Below are 17,263 nucleotides of genomic sequence, written 5' to 3' on the forward strand. Positions count from 1 at the left end.
TTTGGATTCTTTAGAACTACCTAAAAGTGCTAGGGCTCAAAACTCTTTTACACACAGCGCTCTGTGATGCAGTAATAACAGCGCCACCGCTGCCCCCTACAGCTTCACTCCTGTATTACAGCCTACACAGGAACAGAGGCATGTGCACTATAGTATTATAACAATTACTTAATCAACAGAAGCACAACACGTTGAAAACAAAATTATTTTTCATAATCAACATAATTGATTATGTTGACGATTAACTGCATGTACAAGAAGCTTTTAACTACACGTACAAGATGGCTCCTGCTCATATCCTGCAGTCATTAGGAGCATCACCAGGAACATCCTGGGAAATTACTGCTACGCGTCCGTATTGTGCAATACGAAGGTAAAAGGTCAGGACACTACAGCACCATGTGACACTGCGTCTGTAACTGACCAAACAAACTAGCATTGTGTCTCAAACTGCATAATTCTAAACAGTTATTGAGTATTAACACCAACTAGCTTTCCTATTATATTTAGTGTTTGAATTTTAAAAACCTCTTACATAATCTTCAAACCTACCGAAAGGATTTCTGCACTTTCCAGATCAGTAAATACTTTCGTAACTCTGTCACTGTGTTTGAAATCTCCAAATATTTTACACCTGGAAGCCTGATGGACAGCGATGCTGTGGCTACGATGTGCCATATCGCTTTTACTCCTCCACACACACATAAAGAACAGTGATGAGCTTGTACATAATGCTGCTTGCATTGCTGCTGCTTCTGCATGCACAGTTAAAGTCATGTGTCAGGTATAAACACATGAATACGAATAATTTGGCCTGTAATTAGACAGTTCACCATCCAAGTGAAGGTACCAATGTTCTAGCCTCAAAACTAATTAAACAGGCCTTCTGGAGCACCGGCAGCACACGTTTATCTCAACACACAAAGTTTAACTAGCCACATTTTTAGCTACAACAGTTTTCAAAGTTTTTAACTACTAGAATTTCCACACAGATTAATTAGCTGCATTTCGAAATATATAATTTTAGCAAAAGAAAATTTTACTTTTAATTTTAATAACTGATCAGAATAAAATAAAATGAAAACACAATTGTCTGTATAGTTAATGGGTAAAGCAAAACAAATCACAATATATGCACCATTATTTAATGCAATAATAATAATAATAATAATAATAATAATAATAAAACTATACTGCCTGCATTTCTAATTAATGTAGTCTCTTTCCTAAACATAAGTTTGTTTTACAGAATACAGAGAGTATCCATGGTTTTACATGTTTTACTTGGCAGTTCTTAGTTGCTCTGTGTTCCCTTCTCTCTGAGTGTTTGTGTATGTGTATGTGTATGTGTGTGTGTGTGTGTGTGTGTGTTTGTGTATGTGTATGTCTGGTTTACCACATAATTGCCCCCAACCATGCAGCGCAGCCACGTCACAGAAAATACCCCCCTCATGGCAATAATTAATGCTGTGGTTTTGGCCATTTTTTCCACTAATACATCATTCTCCTGCGCTGATTCTCATTACTGAGGAATGCCTCATTTTCGATCTGAGACGTTTCCATTTTTAGCTGCTTTTGCTGAAATTCTTCCTGCAAAACTGAAATTACAACAATGCCTGAAGTCTCTAGTGATTTTGACACAAAAGACACTTCACTGTATCTGATATAGTCTTAACCCAGGAGCGATGGAGAGGGCAAGTCAACAAGGTCACAGTGAAAGTCATATTATTATGCAGCCAAAGCTGTAACTATTAACTTCAGGTCAAAGTAAATAAAAAGAACATTTAAAACCCAAAGGTTTTAGTCAAGGGCTTTGGACTTTGAGGTGCCTGTGAAGGAATTTGTGTTCCTTAATGACTGTATGACCGTCTTATCTACATGTCTAAGGTAAACTCATAGCCAAGCTCAGTTAACATCAGTGTAATGAACATTTAGGAATCTGTAAAATGGGGTATAAAGCTGTTTAGATTGCTTTAAGAGACAAATAACTCTTCTTTATGTTATTAAAGAAATGACAGCATGTTTATTATACATCCTAAACAATGTTTTATTTTAGACTTAAAAGTAATCCAATTTTTCATTGTAGTTGAGACGAGATATTTGTAGAGGTACGTAACTATATAATATCTTTAATGACCTGTAAGTGTATAACAGTATATGACATTTGTAATTAACTTGAAAGGTGAATGAGCAGTAATGAGTCTGGATTTATATGACATTATATATATGAAGGGCGGTGACTGGTGTGTTGGTGTGTTCATGACAGTGTTGCAGGGAAAGGAGCTCTAGTTATATACAGTTCTGTGCTAAAGTCTTAGGCACATGTAAAGAAACACTGTAGAGCAAAGACACCTTCAGAAATAATGAAATTAAATGTTTCTACATTTGAAAAAAATGCTATAAAGAGCAGTAAACAGTAATAAATGAAACAAAGTCAGTATTTAATGTGACGATCCTTCACTTTAAATAAATAAAGCAGTATCTGAGGTGCAGTGTGTGCAGTTTTATAAGGAAATGAGCTGGAAGTGTTACTGAGCATCTTGCAGAAGCAGCCACAGTTCTTCTGGAGACTTTGACTGTCGACTCGCTTCTTATTTCTGCAGCGAAACCCAGCAGCCTTCATTATGTTTTTATCTGAAAAGTGTCTCTTATGGAATCTGCTGCTTTCTTTACTGACATACAAACATTTTTAATCTAAAATATTTTTGTACTCAATAATGTAGAAGTCAGAAAATAAACATCTATAATAAAGTTTGTACTAAAGAAAAAATAGGGTGCCAAGACTTTCGCACAGTGCTGTATTTACCTCTAGCCTTTTCAGGGCTTAGGGCCTCATTGAGCTCAACAAAGTTGGTCACTGTGTCCCAAAACCTTTGTTTCTTATACAGAGGTGCTATTGAGAAGGAAGACACGTTTAGATCTGAGGGAGTGAAAATGTTCCTGAAAACACTTCCTTTTCATACACTACAGGAAACTGGTGCAGTTCAAGGACTGGTTCATCATCTGGACCTGCATGACGTGTATTTTCTTCTTCTTGTTGCCCCAAACAGAGATGCTTCAGAAGGTTCTGAAGGCATTCAAATTCCATGTCCTGCCTTTAACAACATGGGTGTTTTCAAGATGTACATATGCAGCCTTTTGTGACATGAGGATACTCCCATATTTAGATGACTAGCTCCTTTATTTCCCTCACCAAGGAGCAGGCCATCCAGAACCTACTTCCAACCAACTCATGCCCACAACTGGCCTCACTGAGAGCAACTCATCTGCCAGGGCTGTACAGTGGTGCAGCGGACACACGGTCAAGACTGCAGATATGCCCAGGGCAGGGAGTATAGATTTTAATATAAATTTTAAAATAAGATATAAATTTTGGTGATAGTTCTCCAGAGCCATACAACCTGCTGGGCCTGGAGGTCCTGGCCCACAACAGGTTTCACCACTTGTTCTTTGCTTTTCCTTCTTCATTGATTCTTCACACAGAGTCGTCCTTGTGGGCAAGACGTTGGTTCTCACTGCTAGTTTTGCTTGTTTGCTTGTTGTTGAAACACCCTCATGAGGATCTCTGGGTCCCTGGGTCTTACCTGAAGGGGATTCACTTCATTGACTGGACCCAATGCCTCACCTCATTCCCAGGATACTGTCCACTTGCCTGCTAAACAGCAGCAATGCTAAACCCCCGCTATGCTAAAGGTGTGTGTCAGCCATTTCCTGTGCACCACAGCACCATGTGTGGCATCTCTGTGGGGTCCTGAGGGTTACTACTCCTGCCTTTCTAAAGGGGCAGGAGTCCTTTAAGCACTGACTTTTTGAGTTTTGTCAGCATTTACTTCAACTAAACGAATGCACTGGTGGCTAGATGACTCACAGCCAGATGAATTCTTTCGTTGAATTCAGGTTTTCTGCCCAAAAGTCATATCATCCAACTTTGTGAATCAGTTTATTGACTTTTGAAGAGAGTGAGACTGCAGATTGTTCATTGCCTTTCTCCTCAGAAGCCCTATGGCGTTATCTGGACCACATGGAATCCATTCCATCCTCTTATTATGGAGGTAAGACCCAGAGTGTGTCTTGTCTAAGAGGCTCAGGTACCTACAGATGGGCTGGACCTCTTCGTCTCCTCCTCATGGGCCTTATTTAGAGGTGTACCGCTCCAGGACATCTGTACTGCGGCTATCCAGGTGTCCTCTTGCACCTCTCCTAGTGCTGTGAGTTCAGGGGTCACCTTTCAGTGCAGCTCTGAGGCGAGTCTTGTTTCTTATGATATTATTGGTGCATGTTATCCAGGTGTTTCACACCACTCCCGGTGGTTAAGAGGGGTAAAGTAGAATACTCGTTACAAACATTTAGGAGGTTTTGTACTCACCTCTAGGTGTTTCCTAGGATTTTTTATTTCATCACTAGCCTTTTGCACTAATAAAATATTAGATAGATAGATAGATAGACAGATAGAACTTTAAAATCAAAATAGACTGTAAAATAAAATGGCATTTAGGGTTCAGATCCAAGCAAATGCAGATCTCTCTCTCTCTCTCTCTCTCTCTCACACACACACACACACAGACTGAAGCTATGTTTAAAACATTTAATGCTGAGTGCAAAAACATTCTTTACAAAAAATATGCAAAAGTGGCATCATTAAAAATCCGCTCTCCAATGTTAATAACATTAATGACAGTTAATTGTGAAAATGATATAAAAGTAGTAAACAATGGGTGGATTAAAGTTTGGATTTACAGAGTATTTTGTAAGGAAACAGTTCAAAATGTGTAAACTTGTACAAAAACAAAAACTTTTATAAAAGATAAAAATAACATAATACTGGCATTTTATTGGCTGGATATGTCTTTAACTTAACATTAAAGTTCTTGTCTTGTCCTGTTATTGTTTTTAATCACATCTTCGTCTCCTCAGGCCGTTCTGTTACTGCATCAGCTCTAATGGACGATACAAGACGAGAGTTCCTGGGTACACACTCATGTGCAGGTCTTGCACACTTTACTCGAGCTGATAAAATAATAAAGAAGCCCTTAAAATGGCCAAGGAGAGTCAACCAGGAGAACACAGACAAGTCGACAGGAATGTAGACAAGAAGCGTACGTTAAAAAACAATGAAACGGCTGATTGAATGGAGTGCAGTGGAGATCTTTTACAGGAATCAAGTAAACACTTCAGAGCTGCACTGAACACCTCTTTCGGGGAAGTAATCAACCTGATACGCAGCTTACTCTGTTTTACTCCATCCTAAACACGACGAAAGCGTCAGAGTGCACTGGACTAGCTAACGTTACCTACTCAGCTATACTAGTTAAGCCTGACTCAGTAAAGCAACAAAACCAAATCATAATTCCTCAAACCAATTCTACGACATGTGGTCTTTCTTTTTTCCCCAGTTCCCCATTCACAGCTTCAGTTCCTAACCGCATTTACTTCCCTTTCACTATCTGATGCTCAAAAATGGAAGGGAAACTTAACCGTGGTTTCATCTCATTCTGTCCTATACAATCTTTTTTCATTGGAACAAAAGCAGTAGCTCCACACCGTCAAGAGACGAACCATGAGCAACTCGTCACTAGTGTGAACATAGAGAGATGAATTTAATTTGCCAGCTAAAGTTAGGTTAATGATTGGCTGGTCAATTTTAACTGAAGCTCCACCCCTTTTGACCCAGGGGATGCTTGCTCCTCTGCATTCTCATGTTTAGAAGTGAATTAAACCTTTAAAAGTGCATCCTTGCCTGAGAGACAAAGCAGCAGATGGATTATTAAAATGAGGATACGTTGCCGTACGGTACGCCAGATTTCACAACAGATCCAGACTGCGTCTTCAGTAAAAAGAATAAGACTCGCTGTGACAAGTGGACATGCAGATAAATTAAAAACAGATTAAACATTAAAGGAACTTAATTAGAATCTAATGCTTAACGAACTCTAATCATGCACTAAAATTAATTTATCTAATTAAAAGTATAATGAATATTATAATCAAAATAATTTCCCAAAGCACAGTGATCATAAAACATCAGCATCTTCAGCAGATTTCTATTCTTCTATTCTCTCTCTGTCTTTTTCTCTTTCTTTCCCATCACTCTCTCCAGTAACCCGACTCCCGACTCCCTCACCACCTGTTCTCAGACGATCTCCCCCCTGTACGGAAGGTTCCGGTTGGTCTGTTCTCTCCAGCGGAACCGAAGATGGGAGAACGTTGAGTCTTTTAGGTTCTCAAACTCGGAGAACGTCAGCTGGTTCAGGAGGTCATACACTCCTGCTTGGGCTGCCACCTACACACACACACACACACACACACCAAAATATGACCAGAAGTTAAATGCCATTCAACATGCAAACATTTAAAGGCTAAAACATTAAAACTTTAAGGTTATGAATGAATGAATGAAAGCCTTTATTGTCATTGTACATCTCTGTATACAACGAAATTAGGATCAGTGCTTCTGACTGGTGTTATAAAAACAAACATAACATCAGACAGTAAATAAGACTATAAAGTGAGTATACTGTATAGTGTAAGAGTATGTATGTATGTACAGCAGGTATACAGTATACAGTATAAAGTTTATACAGCAGGTGAGTAAGTGATAATATTGCACAGTGAACATTCAGAACATTGTGAATAAGTGAGCAGTGATAGAACTGCACATTAACCTCTACACTGGTGTAAACAGTTCAGTAAAGACACACAGAAGTACAGACTGAAATGGAATAAGTGACTGTAGTTGAGGAAGTGAGCAGAGACAGTAACTGCACATTTACAGTCTACATTTAGTGCATTGAGAGTTTAGAGTCCTGATAAATAAAGTGATCAGGTGATAGTATGGCACACTGACATGCTACACATGATATAAACAGCAAGTGTAGACAGAAGTAGAGATGGATGAAATAAGTCACTGGAGTTGGACACAGTGATCAGAGGGAGTTGTACATTGATATTTTACGTTTAGTGCATTTGTGAGTTTATAGTCCTGATAGCATTTGGGGGAAAAAAAACGTCCTGAAAGCGAGTGATCCTTGTTCTTAAGGATCTGTACCGTTATACTGGTATACGCATTCCATCTCATTGGGAAGCTTTCTAGCGCTAGCTATCTTTCTCCTGCTCAACAGCTAGGTTACCTTTCACCTACGAACATACTGTAGCTATCTGACTGAAGATCACATGACTAGCCAAAATATAATGGACTCAATGGGGCAGATTTATATTATTAGATTTATATTATTTTACAGCTAAAACAGGTCACGATCAGAGACTCAAAGACGGATTCGAACTAGAGTTTGACGTCATGTAAGTGTAAGTAACAGGTTCAAGGTTCTTTCTTTGTCACATACATTACAAACATGTGATTTATTAATTTATTAATACAGTGAAATGTTCTTCCTTAGTGCCTCGTCCCACAGTGCAACAGTGATACATAATAAAACAGAATATAATAAAAGCAGAATATAATAAATAAAGTAGAAAAATAGAACAGAATAGAATCTATTAGACAAAATATAGCTGTTATATGAAAAAATATGTAAAAATATGTTTATGATGTTTATTAAAAATATGTTCCTTGGAGGAATCTTAGCAGCTTTTAGAGGACGTAGTGTGCAAAAGGGTGCAAGAGTTTCTGTTTGTCCGTAGTGCAACTGTGTGTGTGTGTGTGTGTGTGTGTGTGTGTGTGTGTGTGTGTGTGTGAGGTAGTAGTATGCAGACTTTAAAGCATCCTCAGTCAGTAGCCGGATTGCCTGAGGGTAGAAACAGTCAGATTCTCACAGATTCTGTTCTCATATATAACACTGCCGAAGATTAACGTTAACGCCGCATGAACTGCGAGTCATCTCAGAGTTTACTCAAGCTCCACATAAACAGTTGGGTAAATGAGCTAATTACATTTTGCTCAACATTAACTAGAGTAACATATAATTAGAAACCTATTTTACCAACACAGTGGTGTTAACATTTTATTGCAACGTACAAATTATATTTTTAAATCCATCCGGTTTTGTATCTGCTTCCTTTGTTTATTGTAAAGAAGGCAATTTTTTTATTTTTAAACATTATTGCTGTTATTATAGAACAGCTCCTTTTAATTAATCGATGGATGTAATTAGCAGAATAAATGCTAAAATTATGTTTGGAGTAAAGACCATTAGACGTGTAGATTACAGTGTACTCAGCTAGCTTTAAAAAACTGCATTGTTAAGGTTGTTTTGTTACACGTTCATTGATAATGACAGCACAATAATGATTTCTGAGAGAAAAGACAGAAAGATTGGGGAGCAGAGGCATGCTTGGCCAACTAAATGTGTGTGTGTGTGTGTGTGTGTGTGTGTGTGTGTGTGTAGCCTGTTTATCATCCCAAGTCATACTTAGGGAAGAGTATTACCGACAGCAGGATGTAAATCTGACATGTAAATCTCCCCACACACTGCAGGCCAGCAGTAGAGGCTGCTCACACACACACACACACACACACACACACACACTACACAGCTGTGTGAAAGACGTGGTGGATTAGGACGAGACCATCGGCCTTCCAGTTATTTCTGACTGCGCGATCCTGATCTTGGATGAAAGAATTAAAGGGAAAATTCACCCAAAAATGAAATTTCTGTCATCAGTTACTCACCGTCATGTCGTTCCAAACCCATGAGACTTTCGTTCATCTTCGGAACACAGATGAAGATATTTTTAATGAAACCTGAGAGATTTCTGTCCCTCCACTGACAGTCCATGTAACTAAATCTTTCAAACTCCAGAAAGTTCATTGTAAAAGTAATCCTTGTGTCTCCGGCAGTTTAATCCCAATTTTATGAAGCGATACGAACGCTTTGTGTGAACAAAAAACTAAAATGAAGTCTTTATTAAGTCTTAAGTCTAGATCTCTGATGCGCGTTCACGAGAGAACCACGACGCACGTGTGTTGTGTTGACGTGAGAGCGGACGTTCTCGCGATACAAGCGGACCAGGAAGCACTGCGCTGTTCACAGCAGAGGAAGTTTCTCAAGTTTCTGGCATCCAGGAAACGCAAAATCAACTTAGAATGTAACAAACGAAGCTGCAAACAGCGTCTCTCTCCCTCTGCTGTGAACAGCGCAGCGCTTCCGGGTTCGCTTGCATCGCGGGAACGTCCGCGTGTCGGAGATCTATTCGGAAGTGAAGATATTTTGTGAATAAAGACTTAATTTTAGTTTTTTTGCACACACAAAGCACTTGAATTTTTGATAAAATTGGGATTAAACCTCTGGAGACACAAGGATTACTTTTACGACGCCTTTATGAACTTTTTGGAGTTTGAAAGATTTAGTTACATGGACATGGTCAATCGAGGGACAGAAATCTCTCAGGTTTCATTAAAAATATCTTCATCTGTGTTCCGAAGATGAACGAACAACATGACGGTGAGTAACTGATGACAGAAATTTCATTTTTGGGTGAACTTTCCCTTTAAGAACAAAAACACTTCTCCAAAAGTAATGCTCTAAGCTTCTGTACACCACTGGAGCTGCTGCCGTGGTCTTCCATTACTTGGTATCTACATTAGCGTTGTAGGAAGCGTTTACTGACACTGACAGGAGAAGCTGCATGAGGAAAGAAGAAGAGCCATGACTTGTCATGTTAATGTTAATGTTAATGTTAATGAACTTGCAGTGGTGAGGAGGGAGAACAAAACCACATGTGGGTTCTTCTGTCCAGAAGAAAGAAGAAACATCACTACAAGAACACCTGAGAAACCTTTATCAAACACGGCTTCACTGTCACACTGCAAACAAAAGCTGACGAGGTGTGTGTGTGTGTGTGTGTGTGTGTGTGTGTGTGTGTGTGTGTGTGTGTTTGAGGCTGTTACCTGGTGCATCCAGGTGGAAAAGGAGCGCTGGAGGGAGTTCTTCTTTTCCAGGTGCAGGTAGGTGTTGAAGAGGATCAGGTAAATGTAGCGCTCCAGATACTGCACACTCTTCAGCATTAGAGAGCCACGCTCCTGTTCATTCTTACAGCTCTTCATCTACACACAAGCATCCAGTTATAATTTTTCTTTTTTAGACATCCTAAACCCAAACAAACACTCTTTCATATAAGGATAGAATACACACACACACACACACACACACACACACTTTGCAGTATGCATGTGAATAACAGCATTATTACTATTTATTCTGCTTCTTCCACGCAGCGTACATGCTCTTCATTAAAAAGAAAAATCCAGACCATTCCACATTTTTTCATACTGATTGTTAAACTTTCTAAACTTCATGCTCAGATTTCAGAAGGTCATTAACAGTATGATCATGAGATAAAACATGAAATATGATGATGATGTGTTCATTCAGAAATTACAGAAACATCTAAAGGCCACTGATTTGGAAACTTATCGTCTGGAGTTAATATTATTTCACAGCAGGACATCTATAATTTTTCCAAAACTAATCTGTATTATATTTTCATACTTTTCCGTGTCTGGAAACGAGGGCCTTTAAATTCCACACTTTTCCAGACTTGTCCAGGAACTTTGAACAGCAGTATTCACATTAATTATTCATTGTAGAGATCTCGTCACTACGTGTGAAAACAAACACAATAGAAACATTTTTCATACAGAAACTTCAGCGTAAATTATTTTTTTTTATTTGTGGTCCTATAATAAGTATTTAAGAAGCCAGTTCACAGTGACGTTGAGAACACTACTTCCTGAAGCTCTGCAGTGCTTTGAGGTTATCTTGCCTTGCTTTGTGTTGCGTGTCTGAGCTGCACTGAACCACCATAAAGGCATTTTCAAATTAAACAAAACTAAACATGGACGTCGACCACTTCAGGGTTCCTTATGCACTGCTTATGAGCTGTGATTTACGATACACCGGTTACAAGACATATCCTAAAGCAAACCGTTCCACTTTCACAGTGAAATGTTTGCAGGATTCCTGAAGCTCTTCCCTGGAGACCCGAGGAGAACGATGCTGACCCCTGGAGGTCAAAGGTCAACATGCAGGCATAAAGAAACCCTGAATAAATGGCCCTGCTGTGGCTGCAACGATCGTCAGAAAAAAGCGCTTTTCTCTGGGAAAGAGGTTCCAGCTGATGCAGCTCAAACACACCTGAGAGGTTTACAAAGCAAACATCAGTCCAGAACACACAAATCACTGAAGATGCTGAACACGAATAGATCTAAGAAACCGTAGATGCTGAGAATGACAAGAGCAACAGCGCTGCCATCTTAAATACGTAAACTTTCAAGCTGATCTGAACTTTAATCCATGGCAGTGGATAAGCCGGCTAGTGTAAGTGTTTTGCATCTGCACTCCAAACTACCATGTTTGTATTTACTGCTGAAAACAGTGATGAAAATCAATACCATCAAATTCCAACATTATCCATCATCCATATTCAGCACTGAATAAAACACTATGAAAATACACCACCAATCGCCATCAAACACTCCAACATACACACTTCCATTTCATACGCAGCATTTGACACACACTCTTATCCAGAGCACCACCAAGGCTTTGTTCTCTCTGTGAACCATCACCACAAGGTGCAAAATAAAAAATAATATTCCTCACCGTCAAACCCTGAGGGTCTTTACACACTTAGATTCTTTGTTTTTAAATGCCACTTAGTTTATTTCACCCAGTTGTGTTAAACATTTGTTTAGTTTAAGCACATTATTTGCATGCATGAGTGTTTTGCATGTGTACAGTGATTTCAAACCCATTCATAATACACCAATACACATCACTGTAAGCTTAATAAGCTTAATATATGTGGTATTTCTACCTCAATTTATGTTAGACCCATTTCTATTGTTCATTCAGATATTCCATAAAGGTTCCCTGGTGGACTAGCGGCTAGCATGTGGCGTTCTCATCGCCGCTTTCCGGGTTCGATTCTCAGTCCTGGGACCAGCCACTGGAGCTCTGCACGAGCCAGTGCTCTCTCAGTGCCGGCCTCAAGCCCGGAAATGGGGAGGGTTGCGTCAGGAAGAGCGTCCGGCGTAAAAATTGTGCCAGAATCAAAATATGTGGACGGTTGATCCGCTGTGGCGACCCTGAACAGGAGCAGCCGGAAGAGGGATTCGGATATTACATAAAATGTATTTATACTTGTGTATTTATAAATAGAAACTAGCTAACACATGATTCCTCCGAGACGCACGAAGCCAGCCAACTGCATGATTTCTAACTGCTGCTCTTGCTGTGTCACAGGGCTGTGTAACACACTCAGAGGAAAGCGCTGTCTGCCTTCTTCCACATACATGATCTCAGAAACACCCATGATTGGCTAGTGTCGCTGTCACTGACAGGGGAGAGAGAGTCATTACCATGACACGGCAACCCCGTCTCTGTGGTTGTGCTGCAAGTGCCGTAAATCAGTCCTCTAAAATATTAATAAAGCCGAAAATACGTACGTTGGAAATGAGACGATCCTTACCGTGGCGATACAAGCACTTCATGTAAACTTCCTTCCTTTCACAGCACTGTGTTCTCACAAGTCATGAACTAAACCAGATTTTTATCAGACCGGGGTTCAGTTGTTATAAACAGAACACAGAACACATTCATCAAACCATTTCCCACGAAACACCAAGAAACACCATCACCGCAACACAAACACAAACACAAATCCAAATTATAATATTCATGTTCCGTGAAAGAACTGATCAACTAAACGTACCAGTGTGAATGCGAGAGAGACTCAGATACTAAACACAGCCTTTTCCTGAGACCCCCTTATGAAGCTCCCCTTATGTTTAGGTTTAATGTGGTTATTAGCGCTTTAGGTTCCCACAGTTCTGTGACTCAATGCTGAAATTAAAAACATAACAGTGGTGAGAAAGAACCTTGGAAAGAACATTAAAATAATGATCACAAGCTGCTGTGAATTAGCGGTAATGCTTCAAGCTCAGGAGATAGAACCATGAGAATATACAGGAGTTAGTAAACCACAGGAACCACCAGAGCTACAGTGACGCATTTTAGCACGGAAAAAAATCTCTCACTGGCTTTAACTGACCAGTTAGATTACAGTGAAGATCGGCATAAGTTCATATTCAACATTCAATCATAACAGATTAATCGTTAATCATGGCAGAAAAAGAAACAAAAGGAAAGCAGTACATTTTAATATATATTCTCCTTGTCTAAGCTTCAAACTGGAGTGTGTGTATATACGGGGATTTACGGTAACCACCAGGTGCTTCGTGGGTGAAAAGCTGCTGTTTGTCTGTTTAAATTAAAACACTTAAATAAAATCACTTTCCAGTTATCATTAAAATTGTTTAGAAAGTGTTAGATTTGACACTTTTGCCATTTTTTTTCTCTTTCAGATGAAAAAGTGCTTTTTCACCATTTTCAGCTGAAAATATTTAGAGCATTTGTAATAAATCCTGATGTTATATAATGTATATAATACATCTAACGTTGGCTCAGTGGAACACAAGCGAGGACACCGAGGCAGCGCAGAACATCTGTGCAGCTGTCAATCACTCCAGATTCATGTGTCAGTTAGCTAATCTGCTGTTTATACTGGAGAAAGAAGAAGACTTCTGCTTCGCCATACGTTTGCGTGATAACGAGTAGCGGCGTACTCGGATGTTAAACTGCAGAGCTCCTGTGCAGAGTGTGTAAAGCTGCTCAGGATCAAGCGCGTGTACATCTACAGCTTATTGTGCAGCTTCAGGTCTGCTCTCTTCTGTAGCTGAATGTGGATGCTGATTGGCCACGGCTGCACGTGCTGCATATTCATCCTGGGTGCTGATTGGTTATTAGTCAGAACGTAACAGAACCGAGTTTATCTGTAAGTTTGGAGGTAAAACTTTTTTTTTATTAATATTACAAAAACTCAAATACACAAATAGTGCAGGAATTATCCCCAGTGAAGAAGTTTAGGTGGTTAACACATTTTTGACCAAAATATTGACTTGTGCTGTGGGAATGTGTAAGAATGTGTGTGTGTGTGTGTGTGTGTGTGTGTGTCCTGATTACCCTGAGTGCCCTGTTCTCCCAAGGGTCTATAAACACTTAGCGGTTTCTCTCTTTCATGCGCACAAACACACACACACACTGTCTGAATCATCATGGTGCAAATGTGTGGAAGTCATGTGTGAAACCTAACTCTCTCTCTCTCTCTCTCTCTCTCTCACACACACACACACACACACACATTCTTACAAACGCTTGCACCATAGCCTTGACCACAGACTTCACACATCAATTGCAGTCTAAAGAAACAGAAGATTGAAACCAGACACACACACACACACACACACACGTGACTACGGGTAGTATTCTTTATTCCCATGGCTCTGTGTGTGTGTGTGTATGTTTGTATGTGTATGTGTGTGTGTGTGTGTGTGTGTGTGTGTGTGTGTGTGTGCGCGTGTGTGTACATGTGTGTGTCTATACATCTACATGCCTAAATTCCATCCAAGTGTGCAGAGACACAGCACATGGCTAATGCTTTCCATCCATATTGACATAACCAAACACACACACACACACACACACAGTGCAGACTTCAGGTGTGTTATAACCCCATAATCCCCACAAACACCTCACACAGGGGTCTGATAACCAACAACAGCATCAGCAGTTGGAAATAATTAGAGACGATCGTCCAGGAAATGACCAGTCCAGCAAAAAAATAAATAAATAAATATTACTACGTGACCAGCCATGCTGAAGAAGCATTTATTCAAAAAAAGGAATAGCTTAATTTCCAAAACACACACACGCACAAAGTCATGCCAGAAGTGTGGAGGCAGTTTGGCCAAGGACAGCTCACACACTCACTCTCTCTCTCACACACACACACACACACACACACACAGCATTCCTCTCATTCCTCGCTAGGGAAAACGACAGCAGCAGAGCGGTGGGACGGAGTGAGGGATAGACGAAGAAATACAGCAGAGAGATTCTGCTAAATCTTTTTCCCAGCTGCTAGTTCTGCTCCTGAGGCCATAAAAGGTTAAAGGTCACCTTGGCGAATTTTCCAAAGCCAAGTGTATTAGCATTGATGGCACACACACACACACACACACACACACACACAGAGCCAGCATGTGCAGATGGAGTTACTGCATATAAAAATCAGTTAAACGCAGTTAGACTAGATGCTGTAGGATCCACATTTTACATACGATTTTACATTTAGCGATTTAACAATCTTATCCAGAGACACTTTACAGAATGAGTGAAGGCTTTATACGAGTTTGATGCTGGTGTTTATTCACAGTTAGTTTCTGCACTCGACTGGTTTCCCGTTTAGGGGTTAATTCTCCCTCCTGAACCCAGTGATCCCGGATCCACTGCTACTCTGACTACTAAACATTTCTGTACGAATACTCATTGTTAGACATGTAAGTGTGAAGAATAACTCAAATTGTTGAACGTCTCATTCCAGATTTATTCCCCGTGTGTTTGCTGTTATAATGAGCTCCACTCTTCTGGGAAGCTTTCCACTAGATGTTGGAGCGTGGCTGTGGGGATTTGTGTTCATTCAGCTACAAGAGTGTTAGTGAGGTCAGGCGCTGATGTTAGGTAAGGAGTCTCCAGTTCCAGTTCATCTCAGAGGTGTTCAGTGGGGTTGAGGTCAGGGCTCTGTGCAGGACACTCGAGTTCTTCCACTCCAACCTTCACACACCATGTCTTCATGGAGCTCGCTTTGTGCACAGGGGCATTGTCATGCTGGAACAGGTTTGGGGAAGAAGCACATGCGTGTGATGGTCAGGGGTCCACATGCTTTTAGCACTTTTAGCTATATAATTTACCTACAACTGGAGCTGTGCGTTCGGAATGAGATCTTGCAGTAGAAAAAAAAGTTTGCTGGAGTCTTCGAAAACGCTCTTCACATGAAACGGTGTATACGGTGCTCGCTGCTGCTGCATGATGCTTTACTACTTTCATTCATCTTTACTAACTGCTTTATCACAGCCAGGGTCATGCTGGTTTAAATCATGATATTTTGACAAAGAAAACCAACTAAATTTGTTAGAAAATATCACGGATGGGTAACTACTAGTACTAATAATAATAATAATAATAATAATAGTAATAATGGCAGTCCTGCACACTCCTCTACCTACAACAATAACCACTTCATACGTATCTTACACTTCTAAAATCTCAATTAACATACATGCACTGATTTCTATGAGACAGATAGATAGATAGATAGATAGAGAATAGAAAGATAGAGAGATTAGGAGACAGAGGACAACAGAGAGAGAGACAGATTCATGTCATTGTTTTATTCAGTAAGAAGTTTGGCTCCTCTCGCTTCCCGTAACTGCATTTTTTAGGAGAAAACTCAAATGAAGACAGATTTCTTAATGACTTCTGCAGATGGCTCCTTGCCGTACTTTCCAGCCACAGATACAACTGTGACGCAAAAGCGTGTGTGTGTGTGTGTGTGTGTGTGTGTGTGTGTGTGTGTGTGTGTTAAATGAATACCATAACCCCACACACTTCCACACATCAGACATTATTGAGCACAGAGACATATACATGCATGCACACACACACACACACACACACACACGATTTCTGCTTCCTAGACTAATCTTCTTGTCCTTCTTTTCTCTTCTTCCCTTCTTTTCTTTTTTCTTGTTTTAATAATATATAGATATACAGACAGATAGAAAAACAGACACAGAGAGAGAGACAGACAGTGTGTGGTGCTCCACCAGGCTTCGGCTGAGTTTGCAGATTTATATAGAGTGCTAATGCTGCATTCGATTAAAACTGACGAGGAAAAAACGTAACTCAAATGTAACTCAACTCGGGAATTCCGACTCGGAAACTCTGGAAGGTCTCCTCAACCCCGAGTTCAGCAAGTGACATCAAATCAACATGGCTGCTCACAGCATCAGCAGGAAACACAGCAGCTCTTCTGTATATACTGTATATACACACGTATTAACTTTACACCAATCAACATACAGATTTAATAAACAAGTATGTCTGTAACTCTGACTCTACACTTCACTGTTCTATCGTAAATATACATCACTCATCTACTCTATGCTAACTGCTAAATAACTGCTAGTTACTGGCTAGCTGTAGGTCATGACAGTGACTCCAGAAATCACATGTTCTTTCAGGATAACTTTTCTTCAAGCTCTTCTCTAGAACACTAGCGTTTATCTACTGTGTGTGTCTGGTTCTTATACAGTAAACAGAATTACAAACACACACACACACACACACACACGGGTGTATCTGCATTTCATTGGAGTCAGGCTTTAATCAGAGAACACACTCCTGCT

The 17,263-nt window shown here is 40.0% G+C and overlaps 1 protein-coding gene across 1 annotated transcript in view; it reads right to left on the reverse strand.

Annotated features, from left to right (window-relative positions):
* Positions 1–4,571: 4,571 nt before the first annotated feature.
* pald1a (phosphatase domain containing paladin 1a) overlaps positions 4,572–17,263 on the reverse strand; it is a 52,496-nt gene continuing 39,804 nt past the window's right edge. Inside the window, 2 exon segments of the mRNA XM_053238840.1 lie at positions 4,572–6,280; positions 9,845–10,000. Of these exon segments, the coding sequence (XP_053094815.1) occupies positions 6,131–6,280; positions 9,845–10,000 (306 nt within the window). The 3' untranslated portion in view covers positions 4,572–6,130.

This window comes from Pangasianodon hypophthalmus, chromosome 12 (genome assembly GCF_027358585.1).
Source record: "Pangasianodon hypophthalmus isolate fPanHyp1 chromosome 12, fPanHyp1.pri, whole genome shotgun sequence".
Taxonomy (NCBI): Eukaryota; Metazoa; Chordata; class Actinopteri; order Siluriformes; family Pangasiidae; genus Pangasianodon; species Pangasianodon hypophthalmus.